The sequence below is a fragment of the Callithrix jacchus genome, chromosome 8 (assembly GCF_049354715.1).
Source record: "Callithrix jacchus isolate 240 chromosome 8, calJac240_pri, whole genome shotgun sequence".
In the NCBI taxonomy this organism is placed as follows: domain Eukaryota; kingdom Metazoa; phylum Chordata; class Mammalia; order Primates; family Cebidae; genus Callithrix; species Callithrix jacchus.
In genome coordinates, this window is record NC_133509.1 from 127282279 (window position 1) to 127302645 (window position 20367).

Sequence of the window (20367 nt, forward strand, 5' to 3'; positions counted from 1 at the left end):
ACCATGTTGGCCAAGCTTGTCTCTAAATCCTGACCTCAGATGATCCACCTGTCTTGACCTCCCAAAGTGCTGGTACTACTGACATGAGCCACTGTGCCTGGTCCACTGAAAGTATTTTAAACTTAACATGGGTTTATCAAGCTGTAACTCCATTGTAATTCTAGGAGCATCTGTAGTTTAAAACTGTGCTGTACTTCTCAAACCTCCCTCCATATTCAGATGAACCTTGATGACAAATGGTGGAGGGAGGTCAAGAAGTAATTTGAAAAGAAATAGGGGTTCAAATCTGAGTTACAAGTCACTCTGCTGTGCTGGAGTAGACAACCACAACCCCAGCCAAGTCTGGCCCATGCCTGTTTTTATAGATAAAGTTGGTTTTTTTTGTTGTCTTTTGCTTTTTTTTTTTTTTTGAGACAGAGTCTCGCTCCGTTGCCAGGCACCAGGCTGGAGTGCAGTGGCACAATCTTGGCTCATTGCAACCTCCACCTCCCGGGTTCAAGCAATTCTCCTGCCTCAGCTTCCCGAGTAGCTGGGACTACAGGTGCACGCCACCATGCCCAGCTAATTTTTATATTTTTAGTAGAGACGGGGTTTCACCATGTTGGCCAGGATGGTCTCGATCTCTTGACCTCGCAATCCATCCACCTCTGCCTCCGAAAGTGCTCAGATTACAGGCATGAGCCACAGAGCCTGGCCCTAAATAAAGTTTTATTGGAACACGGACACTCCTATTCATTTCTGTAATATCTGTGCCTATTTTTGCTCTTCAGGGGCAGAGCTGAGTACATGCATCAGAGACTGCGTGGCCCAAAAGCCAAACATATTTATAATCTGCCCCTTTAGAGAAAGGGTTTGTTGACACTATTGAGTGGTATGGAGAAATGTAGCTGGTCAAGGTTTGTTTCTCTGCTTTGGATCAACCACAGCAAATTTTCTTCCTGATCAGCTTCTCCGACCACCCAGCACCATCTGTTTGTATATTTAAACCCAACCAAATATTACCCTCTGTAAGAGATCATTAAGAAAGTGAAATCTGGACTTCCCACATAGATAGTAACAACCAGAAAATAATGAATGGGTGAAGTTTTAATTAACAGGGTAAACCATTAATGAAAACGAAGACTAGAGTGAGGGTTGGCAGCACATTTTGAACAATAGGCCTGCTTATTATTTCCATAATAGAGTTATTCTCTTTCAAGCTTCTCTGGCTTTATATTCCCTCCTCTTTCACTAAGGGAGTGTGGATGTGGCTAACTGGTCCCGTAGTTGTGTGGTCCTGCCTCATAAAAGTCTTGGTATAGCTGAGATAAAACCTCAGGTTTCTGCTGAACCTGGTGCACCCTGGGAATTTCACAGGAACCCTTTAGAGCATGGGGTTACCAAACTGGCTGGAGAGCCAAATCCAGCTCACCAACTGTTTTTTTTTGTTTGTTTGTTTTTAATAAAGAAAAGAGATTTAATTGACTCATAGTTCTGCATGGATGGGGAAACCTCAGGAACCTTACAATCACGGTGGAAAGGGAAAAGGCACATCTTACATGGTGGCAGGGAAGAGAGAGCATGCAAGAGCAGGGAAAACTGCCTTATAAAACCATCAGATCTCGTGAGAACGCACTCACTATCATGAGAACAGCATGGGAAAATCATCCCCCATACTACCAACTATTTTTATAAAGTTTTATTGGAACACTGCCACACCCATTCGATGGCTTGTTTTTGTTTCACAACAGCAGAGTAGTTGTGGAAGTGACTATTTGGCCTGCAAGCCTAAAATATTGCTATCTGACTCTTTACAGAAAAAGTTTGCTGACCTCTTGTTTTTTCTTGTTTTGATTTGAATGGGTAGATGAATGCTGACCTACCTCTTCTTTAGAGCACAAAAAGGACCTAGCTTAGGAGCCAGTTTTGCCTGCAGTGCTCCATGACCCAAGAAATGGAAATTGGGGTACCATCTTGGCCCATCTTCTCTTTCCATTGTTTCTGAGGAGAGAGAAGATGGGCCAAGAGATGCGCATCAAACACATTCAGAAGAGAAATAGGCCCTTTGGCCTCTCAGGAGGTGACAAGGGTGGGGATTGCTGGAGCGTGAATTCAAGTCAGAATCCTCAGCTTTGTAGCAGGGTCTCCCCCACCTGCCTTCTCCCCTTTACCCACACCCCTGCTATTTGTTTCTTTTCACTCGTCTTCCCTAGAATGTTGACAGTGAGTCAAATCCAGTAGACACCTGCCTCAGATGCCCTGGCTGCTGCTAATGGATCTTCTACTCTGTTCATCACAATGAGTGAATGGTGAAGTCACTGAGTATCACACTGTTTTAGCTGAAGTCACCCAGCCTTTCTCTCTTTTGTAAACAAATCATCCACAGCACTTTTTCTTTGAAGAAAGAAATGGCTTCCCCCAGTGCTAGAGAAAAACCCATCTCTTTTCCGTGTGTTCTGGTCCTTGCTGCTTTCTCTAACCTCACATTCTCCGTTTCCACTCTCTCTGTTCTACCTGTCATTCCTCAAGTGCATCAAACACATTTTGCCTCAGGGCCTTTGCATTGCTGTTTCCTGGTAGATATTTTATTGGCCACTGTGCTTCTTTATTCCCCACTAAGGTAAGTTATAGAAGAGGGTGTTCCTGGCTTCCTCACTGCTGTATCCCTGATCCCTTGGTAGTGCCTGGCACAGAGGATGAGCTCAGTGAAGCCTTGTTGGCTGCTGAACAGAGGGATGGGCCAGGGAGAGGCCCCTAGATATGAAACCACATTAAACCTGCTGATCTGTTCTCACTTCGTCATGAGACAGATGATGAAACCAAAACGTAGACAAGTTTTTAAATCCAAAGTCACTTGACAAGTCAGTTCCAGAACCAGCCTTAGAATCTGGGTTCTTTACTCCAGGAACCTCTGAATGTCAGTGGCCTGTGTGTTTTAATGGTGCCGACATTATTAAGTAGCATCCCAGGAAATTCTGGACCTCAAGTTGCTGTTTGTTTCGGCAGTGGATGAATCACTTTAATGCCTTCCCTAAAAATGAACGGGACAAATCAGGATTGTGATTATTATTTTAAATTCTCAAAATGGTTATTCTGAGTGCTTTCCTCCTTGGCCATAGGGTTAGCTCTTGCCTGTTGAGGGCAGACTCTGGTGCTAGAAGAGAGAGCTGCTGCTTTAAGAAGAGATACTTCAGAGTGAGGAATAAAAATGGTTTTCCTGCTCTCAGACTCGCTCACCACATTCGACTTCATCTCTGCTCAGTAAAGTGCGTGTGGGCTTTTTCCCCACGTGCCAAGAATTCAGCAGACACCACCGGGTGTCCTCTAACTCAGTTCAGTTCTGACACGGTCTACCTGGAGACAGCAGCGGCTCCCACACACCAAGGGCTCAGCCTCACAAGACTGTTTCTGCTTTAGACGGCAGTCACAACCCTCAAGTTACTTTACCTGTGCTTCTGAACAACTTGGTATAAATCAGTTCCCACGACCCCCTCCATGGGCTCAATGAATTTGCTAGAGCTCAATGAATTCACAGAATTCAGGGAAATACTTTTACTTCCATTTACCAATTTATTATAAATGATATTACCAAGGATACAGGACCAGTTGCCTTGGCTCACTCCTATAATCCCAGCACTTTGGGAGGCTGAGGTAGGGGAAGCACTTGAGTCCAGGAGTTCAAGACCAGCCTGAATAACATAATGAGAAATATTTCTACAGAAAAATAAACAAAATTAGCCGGGTGTGGTGGTGTGTTCCTGTAGTCCCAGCTACTTGGGAGGATGAGGTGGGAGCATGATGAACCCAGGAGGTAGAGACGGCAGTGAGCCAAGATGGCACCACTGCACTCCAGCCTGGGTGGTGGAGTGAGACCCCGTCTCAAAAACAAAAAAGGATACAGAGGAAGGGATGTGTAGGGCAGGGTATGGGGGAGGGGTCCAGAGCTTCCACGCCCTCCCCAGGCCTGCTACCCGCCAGGAACCTCCACATATTCGGCTATGGGGAAACCCCTGAAGCCCTGTCTTTTTGGGTTTCTATGGAGGCTTCATTACACAGGCATGACTGATTTCTTTCATTGGCCACTGGTGATCAACTCAACCTCCAGCCCCACACTCCTCCCTGGAGGTTGGGGGCTGGGGCTCAAAGTCCCAACTCACTCATCCTGCCTTGGTCTTTCTGGTGACCTGCCCCCATCCTGAAGCTACCTAGGTGCCCCCAGCCACCAGTCATCTCAACATGCAGAAGACCTTCCTGGAATGCCCGAGGTTCCACGGGTTTCAGGAACTGTGTACCAGAAACCAAGGGCAGAGACCACATAGATGTTTCTTATTAGATCACAAGAGGAGGGAGCCTGAGTGGCCAGGTTTTTGTTCCCTCTGCTCAGCATGTTATCGCCTCTCTGGGCCTCAGTTTCCCCATTTGCTAGTAAGGGGATTGAGGGAACCAATCTATGGTGCTGGAGTTTTCCTGTGTGCCCCTCTCTGTGCACCTGGCCTCTGTGCTGGCAGCCTGGTGTGGGGTACAGTGGGCCCTCTGCAGCTGCAGGAGGGGCCCTCACCAACCCTGCCTGTCTCTTCTCTCCTCCGCAGGCTCTGTATATGTTCTATGCCTTGGCCATAGTGTGCGATGACTTCTTTGTCCCGTCTCTAGAGAAGATCTGTGAGGTACGTGGAAGGGACTTGGGATGCCTTGTTGCAGGCTGGAGGGTTGGGGGTGATTGCAGGCAGGTGGTTCATAAATGCCAGGCTGAGAAGGCCAGGACTGACGTGGGGAGCATGCCGGTGGTAAAGACTGTCACACTGAGCCCTGAGTGTCTGCCCCATGGTGAAGCCTTGCCGGAAACCCTTGCATTAGCCTTGGCGGATAACAGCCTCTCCCAGAGGTCGGCAGAAGAAGATGCTCCCAGTGCGAGATCACTACCCGGAACCACTGGGTCCACAGCAGGCTGTCGGCGTGTATGTCCAACCTGGCTAGGCACAAAGCCCAGGCAGGCCCGCCAGCTGCAGTGGAGCATTGCCTGTCACCAGCTGCAGGTGACAGGTGACAGGGGCCCACCCCTATCCCGCCAGGGCGCCCGCCTGCTGCAGCGTCAGAGAATTCCCTTCTGTGCTGATCTTTGCACGCTGACGTTTTCTCCCCAAAATTATTTTGCTGGTTTTTTTTTCCTTTCTTTCCTTAATTCTCCTCATATACAAGACACCAGCATATCTCTTTGCTCCACCTTACTCTTGGCTTCTAATCAAGGAGGAGATTGACTTCCATTTGCAGCACCTCCTGTGTGCGGAGTGCCCAGGGCTTTGCCACCCTTCATCCCTGTGAAACCTCCCAGGGGTTTGAAGCCGTGTCATCATGGTGACATTGGCAGCTGGGAAGGCAGGTTGTTCGGGGCATGTGTTCCCTGGACTCTCCCACTGCTTGGCCCAGCTCAGGGAGCTCCATGTCCCGCCAGAGTCAGGACTGGCTGCTTTGGACCTGGGCCCCCCAAGCAGTGACCTGGCAAATGTGTGCAAAGGCCTCCCCTCACCCCACAGCCCCTCAGATGGAGCCATGTGCTTGCCTCCATCCAGACGCTTGTCAGTGAGAGAGCGAAGCCAGGGGAGGAGGGTGAGGAACAGAGTCTGGAAATGCCCACTGGGATGATGGTGCGGGAGGGTCCACCCAGGGCCCCTGTGGAGTGTGCACTGGGGGGCAGTGGTTGTTAAAGGTGTTGCTGCTTCTGTCTTCCCGAGGGGGCCCTTGGGAAGAATGCGGTCAGCTGATTCTTACTGAATACACACCTAGGACCCACCCACTAGGCTGAGAGCTTGGGGAGGCCATAGTAACGGGTTGATGGAAGCCTGTGGAAGGTGGGTGACACAGTGTAGGGCCATACACATGGAGGTGACATGCACCCCATGGGATTGCCTGTATCCCCATGTAGATCAGTGCTATGCCCCTACCCCAGAGGTGAGCAAGGGTGGTGTTCTTAGCCCTGTAGGTAAGACCAATGTCAGAGGCTCAGTAAGAGACATCAAAGGACAGGGGAGCCGGAAGGAGGGGAGAGCATCTCTCTTGGGGGAGAAATCTGGGAAGGCTTTGTGGAGGAGGTGGCATTGGGTCCAGGTTTCAGAAGTGGGAAGGAGTTTAGCAAGCAGAGTGGGAAGAGAAGCGCATTCTGGGAGGAAGAAATGGCTCAGGCAAAGGCAGGGAGGAGGCAGGACAGGAGGAAGCGTGGTTTGGGTTCTGCTGAAAGTTTCTGGAGATCCTTTGGGGTCAGGGCCTCTTCTGTGGGACCCTGCTTTTTGGCAGGGTTAAGGTGGCTGAGCTTCCATCCTGGAGATCAGTGTTGTGCCCCCACCCCAGCCTCTGTCAAGCCCAGAGTTCTGACCCTTCTGAGGACTCTTCTAAGGCTGCCCGATCAGTGGGCTCCCTGGCAGCACCAGAGTCCAGGCTGCTCAGGGATACTTTGGGAGGCGGGGCTGGTGGAGGTGAGCCCTGTCCTGAGGGGTCTCCAGATTGGGGTTCAGGCAGACTCTGAGTCTCCATGGTGTCTCCAAACATCCAAAGCCTCCAGCACTACCTTTCAGCTCAGAGGATGGGCTCTGTGGCTGGAACATGGCCTGCACAGGCAGACGGGCCTTGATCAGGAGTTCCCACCCTGTCCCGAGCAGCTTAACCCTGGAACCAGTACCTCTTGGTCTTTGTGAGCAGCTGGATGTCAGGCTGGCCATGGAGAAGTCCTTCTGGAATGCAAGGCCCAGCTGCAGCCCAGGGGCCTCCAGGTCCACAATGCTGACATTCTCATAGAAGCCCCCAGCACCCAAAACTGGCATGGGAGGGGAGGGCCGATAGACTGATGTGTGCCTGTCAGGCACCACTCCATGCCAGGCCCTGTTCTAGGCACCAGAGAGACAAAGATGGGATCGAACAGCTGCTGCCCTCATCATCCGGCAAGGGAAGGCAAGCGTGTGGCTCACAAACCCTCATGTGAAATTCACATTTCAATAACAGCAGATAGAACATATCAGGCATCTGAGGGGAATGGCTAGCTCTGAGTAAATGCATAGAAAGACTTCATTAGGGAGGCATTATTCAGTCAGGGGCTTGATGAACGAACAGAAAGGAGATAGGTAGGGGAGGGGAAAGGGGCTCTGAGTTGAATGCCAGGTAGAGGGTGGGGGGCAGATGGCAGAGGGCAGACAGCATGTGCCCAGGAGTGAGAGGCTGTGGCCAGAGGAGGTTGACTCCGGCTACAGCACTGCGCTCTTGCACGCTACCTGACCGTGGAGTGTCCGGTGATGTCCAGTGCCCCCATGGCACACCCTGAGGTTCTGTGGTCACTTCTGTTTCAGAGGCTGCATCTGAGCGAAGATGTGGCTGGAGCCACCTTCATGGCTGCAGGAAGCTCAACACCAGAGCTGTTTGCCTCTGTAATTGGTAAGAAATCCCCTCCAGCCCGAGGCACAGCATCTAAAGAGAATCCCTTTGGTGCTCAGAGCAGTGGGGGCATTTGTCAGCTTAGAGCCTCACTTTTTTCATCTGTAAAATGGGATAATTTGAGCGACAGAAAGTAGACCGGTGGTTTCTTGGGGTAGAGTAGGTGATAAAAATATTCTAAAATTAGATTGTGGTTTTGGTTGCAGAATTCTGTGAATATACCAAAACCACCAAATTGTTTATTTAAATGGGCGAATTTTACAGCATGTAAATTATATCTGGATAAAGCCGCTCAGTTAAAATGGGAAGATTGGAGTAGCTGCTCCCTGGCGGCATTCCCACCTCCCTGGTTCTGCTGCTGCTTCCACCGTTCTCTCCCGCTCCATGAGTGTTCTGTTTGATAGTGAAACAACTCACCGCCCCGTGAAAGGGGGACTGAGGAAGGGGCAGGCTGGGGCCGTGTGACGGAGGGCCGGCGTCTGTGTGTCTCCTTCCCAGGTGTGTTCATCACCCACGGGGATGTCGGGGTCGGCACCATCGTGGGCTCCGCCGTGTTCAACATCCTGTGTATAATCGGAGTGTGTGGGCTGTTTGCTGGGCAGGTCAGTGGTTCCACCCTCAGCCTAGCAGATGCAGGCCCTCAAGTGTGGGGGATGAGCCTCTATGACAAGAGGGTGGGGCAGCAGTGAGGACACCCAGGGGACACCTGAGCTGGATTCTCGATACATTTGGGGCTTGGTTTTGGCCTCCCTAACAGGGAGCATGAAGCTGGATTGTCATTGATACCCCATTAGCTACCTTCAGAAACCAGGGGGGATGTTGAACTTGACCTCAGAGAGGCGAGCTCATGAGTGAGGCCCTGCCTCATGGAGGGAGATGGAGGTGGGCAGCCGACTTTGCCTGAAGGTGCCAGGATCAGGTGGAGAGCGAGCCTCTGGCCTCTGCTGTGAAACACGTGCTGTTCTGACCTCAGAGGAACAGCGGGCAGCTTTGCCATGGTGCCATGGCTTGAGAACATTACTTGGTTTCATTCTGTTCCCAAAATATAAGAAAGAGTAAGTGTGGTCTGGAGTTGGGAAGAGGAGCTCTGTAGGTGTGCCCTGCACTATGAGGGGAGGAGCTCTGGGGAGGTGCACCCCCTCCCCGCTCCCTACTAATACCAGCTGACAATGAGGGCTCTGCCGGCAGGTGGTTCGTCTGACGTGGTGGGCCGTGTGCCGAGACTCCGTGTACTATACCATCTCTGTCATTGTGCTCATCGTGGTGAGTTGCCCCTCTGCCCCCAAGATCAGGTTGGCTGGAACCCTGTGAAGGCATAGGACCCCTGCCCATCTCTGCTCTGGCACTGTGACCAGAGAGGACTCACAGCATCCAAGAGTGGGGTGTGCTGACCACTCACTGTGGTGACAATGACCAACCCCCACCCCAGCACTGCGCCTCCATTTCCCCAAAATCTCAGGCCTGGCGCCTTGGTGATGGAGCAAATCCAGGGGCCATCTTGAAGACAAAAAGGCCTCGGAAGCAGGCGCAATTCAGCTCGGGTGCTTTACTCATCTGGGACCCTTTTGCTCCCCGTGTAAGCCTTGTTTAATCTTTGATGGATTGGTTTTAAAATGCAGAATTTCTGGTTCTGCTGCCCACAGGGCGGGAAAGAGAGCAGGCCAGCTTGGGGCAGGCAGAGGGAGCAGCTGGTAGCAAGAGAGGAGCCAGGAGGAGAGGAAGGAGAGGAGAGGATCGCTCAATGGGGCCCTGGACCTGTTGGAGTGATATGGGGTGTCCCCACTGGGCCCCAAGGGCTGGGGTGACATGACGGCACTTGATAGTGAGGTGGGTGATACAGCCAGACATAGCTGCATTCACAGGGAGCATTTCAAACCAAAAGAATTTTGAAGCGGGGGAAAGGGGCACGTATATGCTCAGACTTGCAGGGGTGGAATGTGCCCTTGGGTGACAGCTCTCAACAGGACCTACAGCCAACTTTATAGATGGTCATGTCCCTATATTAGTTCCCTACTGCTGCATAACAAATTTCCCCAAAACTCAGCAGTTTAAGCCAAAGATTTATTTTCTCCCACTTCCTGTGAGAGATAATAAATCTTGGTCTTAAACTGCTGAGAAACCAGTCAGGAATGGTATCGCTGGGTCCCAGGCCAGGTCCTCTGCCGGGCTGCAGTTACAGTGTCAGTCAGGGTAGAATCACGGCAGAGGTGGAGCTGCGCTTGCAGAGTGACTCACGTGGCTGTGGGCAGGACTCGGGTCGCTGACTGTTCCACAGGGCAGCTCTCAGCTGGGTGGTGGGCTTCCCTCAGAGCGAGGGCCAGAGGCACCAAGATGGAAGCCACAGCCTTTGCCTAACCTGCTCTCAGGAGCGATACCTGCCATGTGTGCCATATTCTGTTTATTAGAAGCAAGTCACCAGGGGCAGCATGAATGTCAGGCAGTAGGACCATGGGGACTCCCCGGCAGGCTGCCTGTCACAGCCCTGAGAAATAGAACTTACAGATAAAACAATCTATGGATACATGATTTCAAAAAGGTCAACATATGCCCTAACTATAATATAAAGGGGAAATAAATGTAATTTATAATAGAAAAACATATCTTTCAGTATGTAAATGCTTTGGCAGGGAGATGCTAGGAGATCCAATGAAGGGATTGGTTCCCTCCCACAAAAACAGTCTCTGAGCTCATCTAGTACAAATGCAGACTGATGCCTGTGTGTTGGGCTGGCACCTAAGCCCCGTGGGTGGTGCCGATGGTGATGATGTGATTTTCCACAGTAGATGAGTCCTGATAAAACTCCTGACAGAGCAAAGTCTAATCGTTCCTTAATTTGCATGACAGTTACCTTACTAGAAAATTAAGGATTCACTAAAATCATGTAAAAATACTTTGAGTTAAGGCCTGGTGCTGTGGCTCAACACCTGTAATCCTAGCACTTTGGGAGGCTGAGGTGGACGGATCATGAGTTCAAGAGATCGAGACCATCCTGGCCAACATGGTGAAACCCTGTCTCTACTAAAAAATACAAAAGCTAGCTGGGCGTGGTGGCGCATGCCTGTAATCCCAGCTACTTGGGAGGCTGAGGCAGGAGAATTGCTTGAACCCAGGAGGCAGAGGTTGCAGTGAGCCAAGATTGCGCCACTGCACTCCAGCCTGGCACCTGGCGACAGAGTGAGACTCTGTCTCAAAAAAAAAAAAAATGCTTTGATTTATAAAATGAAGTGAAGGCCAGGCACAGTGGCTCACACCTGTAATCCAAGTACTTTGGAAGGCTGAGGCAGGCAAATCACTTGAGGTCAAGAGTTTGAGATCAGCCTGGCCAACGTGGTGAAACCCCATCTCTACTAAAAGTACAAAAATTAGCCAGGTGTGGTGGTGCGTGCCTATAATTCCAGCTACTTGGGAGGCTGAGACAGGAGAATCCCTTGAACCTGGGAGACGGAGGTTGCTGTGAGCCAAAATCACACCACTGCACTTCAGCCTGGGTGACAGGGCGAGACTACATCTCAAAAACAAACAAAAAAAGATACACACTCCAACACACATTTGCACACCATACACACACACACACACACACACACACCTGTCTTTTCAGACTCTGAGATTTCTTGATTATAGTGACTCTGTTCCATGAATGCAGGGAGGCTTCTGCCAGGTTAGCCCCAGCAGGTACACACTGTTATAAAGCACAGGCCATATCTCTGGGGTGGCCATGCTAAGCTGGGGCCATGTGTTACAGCACTCTGCTGGCCTAGGCTCCACTGAGGAAAGGCCTGTAAGTGAGCAGCTCAGAAATGAATTCATAACACATATAACAAGGCCAGTATAAGTTGGCTCTGGGTGCCTGAGTGTCTGTGCTTGTTCTTGTTTTGAAATAAATATGTCCCAGCCACCTCAACTCTGTTTCTTTTGCCTTCCAGTTCATATATGATGAACAAATTGTGTGGTAAGTGTCTTAAGTTTATTTTTCATTGTTCTTTTTTGTTGTTGTTGCCAGTATCCTTATTTGTTGGGTTCCCTGAATCTTTTTTAAAATTATTTTTATAAACTTAACCTTATTAATTTGTGACAGTAAAAAAAGATATCATTCTAAGCAATCATGCCTTTCTTTATCCTGTCAAAGTGAGAAAAATTGTTTCCCTTTATAGTATCATATCTGATAGATATCATGATATATTATAAAGCTAAAATTGTAAAAACATTACGGTATTTTGCACAGGGATAAGGATAAGCCAATATGGAATGCAGTTATGGGCCTATTTCTGGAATAGGGGATATTGCAGAGATGTCATAATAAGGCAGTGAGTTAGGAATGAAGTCTTGAATGCTCAGGGACAACTGGGTATTCACACAGCCCAACACAACATCATATCCCTACCTCACACCTTATACAAGGGTAAACTCCAGGTGATTTAATGATATTACTGTAAAAATGATACTTTTTAGAAAATGTCATAGAAAATATAGGGACTCATCTTTAAGACACTGAGGTAGGAATTGATTTCTTAATTAAGATACATAGCCGGGCATGGTGGTTGACATCTGTAATTCTAGCTACTAAGGAGGCTGAGGTGGGAAGATGGCTTGAGCTCAGGAGTTTGAGACCTGAGCAACATAGTGAGACCCTGTGCCCCCAACAAGATACATAAATCGCAAACTTCTGAGGAACAGGTTGATGTTTCCACTCTATTTGATAGCATGGGAATGCATCTTACAGTAATAAATCATGAAAGTTTTCTTTTGATTGCCAACAATTCAGAATCTGCTTCCTGGTTTTTTTTTGGTTTTTTGGGACTCAGTCTCACTCTGTCATCCAGGCTGGAGTACAGTGGTGCCATCTTGGCTCACTTGAACCTCCTGGGTTCAAGTGATTCATGTGCCTCAGCCTCCCAAGTAGCTGGGGCTACAGATGTGTGTCACCACACCTGGCTAATGTTTAATTTTTTGTAGAGACAGGGTTTCACCATGTTGACCAGGCTGGGAACTCCTGAGCTCAAGTGACCCACCTGCCTTGACTTCCCAAAGTGCTTGGATTACAGGCTGTATCCTGTATTATTACTTATAGAAATAGAGTCAGATGATCAGACCAAGGGCATCAGCCCCCTGCCCTGAGCAGCTGTGTACTGTAGGCCGGGAGAAACCTGGTTCTGGTCCTATCCTGGTCTCCAACCTGCTGTGTGGCCCCAGGAAGGCCTCTGAACTCCTGGGTCTCATTTTTGTCATCTGTAGACAGAGTTGGGATGGCAACAGTGGTTCCATGATCTGGAGGTCAGCAAAGGGAAGAGCTCCCCAAACAGCTGTAGCCCATGCTGGGCACAAAGGGGGCTTTGGTTCATACATGTCAAGTGAGTGAATGAGCTAAAGCTCGTGTGCTCCCTCAGGGGCTTATGGTTAGAGCTACGAAAATCCCCACTGCTCATGGGATTGGGTGGAGTGCACCAGAGGGTAGTGATTGTGCATCCCAGGAAGACCCGAACCCTTCCATGCCCAACATAAGGCCTGGGAGGCTCCTGTGCCGCCTGCTGTGTATTCGCTCAGCTCTCAGGCCCCACTTCTGGGAATCAGGCCCCTTTCCACCCATACCCACAGCTTCTCTGGTTCCTGCCCAGAATCTTGGGTGACCACAGGGTCTCTCAGGGTCAAGTCTGTGTGACTTCAGACCACTAGCCTCCATGAATCCTGAGATATGGTGGTCCTAGTCCCTCTTTTTTCTAGGAAGCTGGGGGAACCCCACCTCTGTCCTGCAGACCTCTCTAGTTGAGAAGAGACCCCTCAGCTTTTCTCGCTTGATCACCAAGAGGGCTGCTGGTGGCAAGACAGCTACAGGCTGGGGGTCTGTCATGCGCCCAGGTTCTGGGCCTGGCACTGGGGGTGGGGGAGGTAAAGACATCCCACCCTCCTCCACTCCCGGACCCCTCGGTCCCTGCCTTCACATGCCATGGGCCCCAAGCTCTAATTGCAATCTCCTTTCTCTCTTTGAGGTGGGAAGGCCTGGTGCTCATCATCTTGTATGTGTTTTATATTCTGATCATGAAGTAAGTGCCCTTTCTCCTCCCTGGGGCTGCCAGCACCCTGCGCCCCTGCCTGCTTTAGCTTTTTGTGACAGCAGGGAGAAAAACATCTGTCAGAACTTTGTCCTTTTAGGCCAGCCCCAGCCATCTGGTGGACAGCCTGGGGGGGACAGCTGAAGTAGGGGAGGGGTGTTAGACGCTGTTTCAGGGTGCCGTCCACACTGAGGCAAGGGGAATCACACTGCTGGGTGATGTGTGGACCACAAGGCTGCTCCCCAAACAAGGAGCATGCAGGGAGTTCCTTCCCGCCCTGCTCTGGGCAGCTTCTCCATGCCCTGGGGAACCACTCACTTTTGTTGTCTCTAGAAGCCTTCCGATAATTTAATATCACTCTTTTCAAAAAGCCAGGCAGGTTAACCTCTGCCCCAGGCTTCATAAAATGCCACTTCTCAGGGCCACTGCTTTGTACAACTGCAGCACCACTGACGGTCCTGGGGATGCAAACTCAGGCTATGCAACCTTGAGCCCCTCCAGAACTACCCAGGTCAGAACCATCTCAAAACCACCCATGAGGAATAGTACGCAGCCAGAAAAAGGAATAACGTTCTGGCAGGCTGCAACATGGGTGAACTTGGAAAACATTATGCTAAGTGGAAGAAGCCAGTCACAAAAGAACAAATATTGTCTGATTTCAGTTACACGAGGGATCTGGAAGAGCCAGATTCATAGAGGTGGATCAGAGGTCAGTGCAGGCATCTGGGGAGCAAGGAAGAGGGAGTTAATTAATGGGAGCAGTGTTGCTGTTTGGGATGATACAAATGTTTTGGAAACCATGGTGATGGCTGTAGAACAATGTGAGTGTAATTAACGCCACTGTATTGTGCACTTAAAGGGGGAAAGTACTTAGAATGGTAAATTTTATGACATATGTATTTTTTCCCACCACACACACACACACACACACACACACACACACACACACACACACAATCTCTACTCATGAGCTGAGCCACATTCAGGTTTATCTTCCTCTTCATATCTTGATAGGTAATTAAAAAGAAAGACAACACTCTGGGTTTTATGAGGATATAAATCCCACATTTATATAAAACATTTATAATGTTTTATAAAAACAGGTGATAAACTGTCAGACTGCAAAAGCATTGTCCTTAAATGATCTGCACTCTGAGTGCCTTTCAGCGAGGAGCCGGCTTGAGGTTCTTTGAGATGGAGAGACTCTTCCCTCAGGGGCGATGGCAGTGCTGGCTGTGAGTGGTGCAGGGGGTGCCTGTGAGCAGCCCGGGAGCAAGGTGTGCTGCTGGGGCAGAGCGGACAGGCCTGCCCGTTGTGAGCCTGGTAATGCCCCCTGTGGGCCTGTCCCGGAGGTGAGGCCAAGCTTCCTTTATTAGGGCAGGCTCCAGTAAGTAGGCCTCAGTCATTTTCTTGGGTAAAAAGGCTCTTATGCCCCCAGGAAGCCCACCACCAGCTCAAAGGAGCAGGTGCCCCCAGACATTCCCCGGTCCCTATCAGGAAACTGTCAGCCCAGTTGAAAAGGCGAGGCTCCACACCTCCCCTGCCACCCACCACTCCCACGCTGTGCTGACTGCGTGCAGGGCTGGGGTGTGATGGCCCCCTGCCCAGTCGGTGGGACTCCTCTTCACTGTCCTGACCTCCTGCCTCCCCTCACTTCCAGGTACAATGTGAAGATGCAAGCCTTTTTTACAATCAAACAAAAGAGCATTGCAAATGGCAACCCGGTCAACAGTGAGCTGGAGGCTGGTAATGATTTCTATGATGGTAGCTATGATGACCCTTCCGTGCCATTGCTGGGGCAAGGTAAGGCTGAGCAGACAGGAGTGGGCAGCAATGTGTCCTGGAAGCCACTCTCTCCTTCTCTTTAGTGTACACACACACACACACACACACACACACACCCTCTGACAAAGTTCCCCCTCTAAATTGTCACTCTCTTACCTCTGACCGCAGGTGCCCTAAGTGAGGAGGGAGAGTCAGTATGGGAGATGGGGTTTGCTTAGGTGGGAAGGGATGGAGGGGAAGTACACCAGAAAAGCACAGCCACATTCCTGGGAGTTTTCCCACGCTTCCTGAGAAAGGCACAAGGCTCTTCAGAGTGCAGTGGTGTCCCTGACTCATGTAAGGGCCCACGACAGGCGGCTGAGGTGGGGTGGCAGAGCCAGCCTGGGCCTCCTGCAGCTTCTCAAATGCGGTCCAGGCCACAGCCTGGCTGCCAAGGCCCACCCACGAGGGGCAGAGCTGAGGAGCTGATGAGTGTGGAGTTTGGTTCGCATGCCGTGTTTCATAAACGCCAAGCAGCCTACCCCAGGGGAAGCCAGTTTCCAGGACAACCTCAGAAGGGGAAGGAGCCATGTGGGCTGCTGTGTCAGATTTTAGCTCCACGGACGCAGTGGCCCCAAGACACCCATCACTGGTCCCCACACGCAGGCTGGCAGGACTGAGTCTAGTTGCTGCCCTGTCCTATGTGCGGTGCTCCTGGGTTCTCTGGGCCTTTGTGGCGAAGAAGAGAAGTACTGTGTGCTGAGTCACTCAGTCCAGTGGGAGATGCTCACCCGAGAGCCACCTACCACCCTGTGGCTGACCAAGTAGACCTCCCAGGACCCTGTGGGAAGCACTCCTCATTCCCGGCCGGGCCGGGAGCCTCAGCTCCTCACCCTCCCCCGCAACCCAGGCTCCCTGGAGGCACCGCCCACGCGGTGCCTTTTCCGGCACTGCGGTGCCTGTCCCCATCACTCTTGTGCCTTTGACAGTGGGACTCCCCTGAAAGTTTATTTTTTCCCTAATCTCTTTAAGTCCAGGACATTTTCTAGAAAACTGGATGATTGGACATGGGACTGCCCCTAGGCACTGGGGAAGGAGGGAGAATCCCATCTTCCTGCAGCTTTTATCAGAGGGAATGCATTTAGATAAGGGCCAAGGGAGAAACAGTCCCTAGAGAGTGTGGAGGGAAGTGGGGAGCAGGCCTGGATGCCTGGAATCAGAGAAAGGGAGGCCTGGAGAGGCAGATGTGGGGATTTCCTCACCCCACTTTTTACTGCCTCTCTCATAAGAGGCTCCCAGAGGGCCATGCGAGAGTCACTGCTCTTCACTGTCCCCTGCGTAGACATGACTGAACAGGAGGAAGGAGCCCCAGTAACACTCCGGCTGGGACTGGGGAGGTCGGGCCTGGGGGCTTTTCCTTTCCTAAGGGTGCTGCCATGGAACCTTCTGGCTGGAGATGACATCGGAGTTTTCCTCCCCATGCCCAGCTGCAGGCAGGTTGCCGTGCGGCCACCCCACCAAAAGGAAGACATAGGTTGCTGGCTGGGAGATCCTCTCAAGAGCACACACTCTCTCTCAGGCCTGATCAAGCTGTTCTCAGTTGTATTTCCCTCCAACTTCTTTACAGGAAAGGTGGGGAAAAAGTCTTTTTCCCACCACACTGATAAAAGGCCTTTGGGTACTGAAACATTCTTAAAGGCTGCATGGCTCAGCTCGTCAACGCAGCCTCCTGATGGTGCTCGGGTGGCCTCGCACACAGCCTGACAGCCAGGGCCGCCAGCCTCCAGCCTCACCCAGGAGGCTCAGTGTGGACCCTTCCGGGCTGCCCCGGCCCTGGGCACGGCCTTGGTTTGGAGTGGGGAGAGTTGGGGTCATGCCCGGCCTTGGGCTGAACTGCCAGGAGAATGTGCTGTCGTTGGGTTCTTGTCTGGGCAGCCACTCCAGGTGTGGGCACACCACCTTGTCCTGCCGTGGGTCAGTGGGCACCAGGACAAGGTGTCCTGAGGGCCAGGCATCCTGGGAAAGGTGGGAGAATCCCATCTTCCTGTAGCTTTTATCAGAGGGAATGCATTTAGATAAGGGCCAAGGGAGAAAGCTCCCTAGAGAGTATGTAAGGGCGTGGAGGCACAGGCCTGGACTCCTGGACTCGTGTCTCACAGACTCCAGGCTCCCTCCCTCTGAGCCCAGTTGTTCCCCCAGCAGTACCTGGCATGGGGCTGGTCTGTAGGATGGAGCCAGAGCCTGCCGTTTCTGTGGGTTCCACCTCCTGCTGGGATGGAGGCACCTGAGCCGAGAGGGATTCGATCTTTTCGGCATCAGTGAGGGGTTGAGGGCGTGAGCTGTGGGGGCACTCCTGCTCCTCAGAGTGGAAGCAGAGCCGTCAAATCAGCCAGGATAGGAGCCATCCCAAAGGCCAGAGGCCCCGAGCGTTGAAGCTCCCCATAGCTACTAACACCCTCCGCCACATAACCCCTGGCGTGTTCGCCACCACTAGGAGTGCTGCCGCAGACACTCAGCACCCACCGCACGCTAATCGTCTCTGGCAATCTCTGTTGGCCTTTGTCTCCTTAACTCTCTTCCTCTTCTAAATTGTAAGTAGTCAGCTCTCATCCACGCGATAACACCTGCATTTCAAGCAAAACAACCAACCTAAGCCCGGCCCACCGATGCACCGTGAGCCTCATCAGAGGTTCTCTAACGAATGCATGTTCTCCTGGCTTTGTTTTCTAACCCACATGCCTCCTGTCTGCTGAGCCTTGCTGCCTGTTTGGTGAGGAGTGTGTGTGTCTGTGTGCCTTTGTGCATTTTTGTGCTATTAACTCTTACACGGGTTTGCTCAACGGACTGATTCCCTGGTTACCCTATAGCCCATAATGCGCACTCACCAGGAGCTGGTAACCAGTGCGGAGGAACAGGCATGGCCATTTTTACAGCCCTTTGGAGGAACATTCTGCCTACGTCTGCATGCTGTGTTCATGAGTGGTTTTGTAACTAGACTCTCCTAGGGATCGGAGTCAAGTGTCAAATCCCCAAGGATACCGGCACGGTGCAGGTTTATGAAGATGGCAAGGAAGAGGTCTGGGGACAAGGAGTTTTGTTCCTCCCCCTTGTGAGGGGAAGGAAAGGGTCAGAGAGACCAGCCTCCCTCTGGAGGGTGTCAGGGTTTATAAAGTCACGGCGCTCAGCCTGCAGCTCACCATGCATCCTCAAACAAGCAGGCTCCTCTCCTGAGCCTCAGTTGCCTGTCTAAGGCCCATGATCTAAATCTCTGACCTTACCACTTGCCCTATAAAGAACAAAGTTACTAACATCCTCTCCTGCAGACCAGAGCAGGTGGCCTCATAGGAAGTTCAGAGCCAGTGCCTGCTGCTCTGCAGCATTTTCCCCACCCTGGGGACCTTGTTGATTTGCAAAAATTCACCCGAGGCTCTATAAACGGAGGAAAGAAAGGTCCCCTCATAATCATGGGAGAAAAGTAGTAGGCCCCTGTCTGTATTGTAAGTGGGCTGCCCTGGTGAGGCTTATATGAGGAACGGAAAGACCCTTGTAATTAGCCAAGACTGGGCCCCAGAAGAGAGGGAGAAGAGCATCAATTGCCCATGAGTGGTCCTGGAGCAAGGGGACCCACTGGGCTTCACACGCGAGGTCGGCAGGTGTTTCAAAGCCAGTGACCCACTTTGCCTGACATGAGGAGTTGAAGCCAGGCATCCAGATTTCCAGGTGGCTGCCAGCTGCCAGGACCACAGCCTAGGGCAGCTCACAAGGCGAGGGGAAGTCAGTGACCGCAGCACTTGGGTGTTCTCAGAGAGACCAGCACTAATCATGGCATTGTGCTCAATAGTGAAGGAGAAGCCACAGTATGGCAAGAGCCCCGTGGTGATGGTGGACGAGATCATGAGCTCCAGCCCTCCCAAGTTCACCTTCCCAGAAGCAGGCTTACGAATCATGATCACCAACAAGTTTGGGCCCAGGACCCGACTACGGATGGCCAGCAGGATCATCATTAATGAGGTAAGTTTGCTTGAAGGACCATAAAAGTGAGCAGCGGTGGAAACAGGAGGCCCTGGCTCATTAGGGCTCTTCCGGGCGCCATTGATCACCACACCTGTTTAAGGAAGGATGCCCTGGGGCCTCCGGAAGCCTGCCCATCACCCACAGGCAGCAAAGTATCCTTTGAGAAGATATGTTAAAGCCTGCAGCAATTGAATACCCTGGCTGAGATGTTTCACTAAGTATTTTGTCAGGCACTAGAGTGGAACTAATTGGAGAAAGACCAGTCTGAAGCACGGACTGTTTCTTTAAAATATTATTTAGGGTAAAAAAGAAAAGGTGAGTTCACACCTGTTCTCTGTGGACAGAACTCCAGGAGGAAACCTAAGACACTAAGGAGCAACAGTGACCTCTGGGGCTTCCTTTTCATTTCTTCTTTCTCTCTCTCTTTTTTTTTTTTTGAGTCTCACCCTGTCCCCAGGCTGGAGTGCAGTGGCACAATCTCAGCTCACTGTAACTTCTGCCTCCTAGGTTCAAGTGATTCTCCTGCCTCAGCCTCCCAAGTAGCTGGGACTACAGGCATGCACCACCATACCCAGCTAATTTTTTTTTGTATTTTTAGTTGAGATGAGGTTTCACCATGTTAGCCAGGATGGTCTCAATCTCCTGATCTCATGATCTGCCCACCTCCACTTCCCAAAGTGCTGAGATTACAGGTGTGAGCCACCACCCCCAGCCCTGGGGCTTCCTTTATACTCTTGCTGTGTTTATATGGGGTGCTTTTATTTCTCATTTGCAGAGATAATAATTTTAATGTTATTTAATATATAAACAGTATAGCAAAGATAGGGTCATTGCTCACCAACTTTTCCAGTCTTTGTTACACGTCTGCTTATTTTGAAATTTTAAGCACTTACTCTGAGAAGCAGATGGGTTGGTAGACTTCAAACTGTGATCGCTGATAATTAGGAGTTAACACATAGGTTCTATGCAAGAACAGTATTTCACGGCGCCTACAGGTTCTATATTGTAAACATTTCTGCTTTGACTTCATGTGTACTGTGCCCTTTCTGTAGAGAGTATATTAAGAAAAGGAAACGCTTTTCCAAAGCTTTGAATCATTGCGAATCATTTTGGTCCAATTCAGTGAAATTTGGATCAATGAAATTTT

At 50.8% G+C, this 20367-nt stretch overlaps 1 protein-coding gene across 5 annotated transcripts in view; it reads left to right on the plus strand.

The window, feature by feature from the left end:
* The window catches only part of SLC24A4 (solute carrier family 24 member 4), a 178839-nt gene that overhangs the window by 108755 nt on the left and 49717 nt on the right, over positions 1-20367 (plus strand). For 2 of the 5 annotated variants that reach the window (XM_009006465.5, XM_035261310.3), the window contains 8 exons: positions 4569-4643; positions 7311-7395; positions 7894-7997; positions 8584-8658; positions 11319-11344; positions 13380-13433; positions 15103-15245; positions 19048-19217. In XM_009006465.5, coding sequence (XP_009004713.1) covers positions 4569-4643; positions 7311-7395; positions 7894-7997; positions 8584-8658; positions 11319-11344; positions 13380-13433; positions 15103-15245; positions 19048-19217 — 732 coding nt within the window. The remainder of the gene's footprint in view (positions 1-4568; positions 4644-7310; positions 7396-7893; positions 7998-8583; positions 8659-11318; positions 11345-13379; positions 13434-15102; positions 15246-19047; positions 19218-20367) is intronic. The other 3 variants (XM_009006466.6, XM_035261308.3, XM_035261309.3) reach the window with 3 other exon arrangements.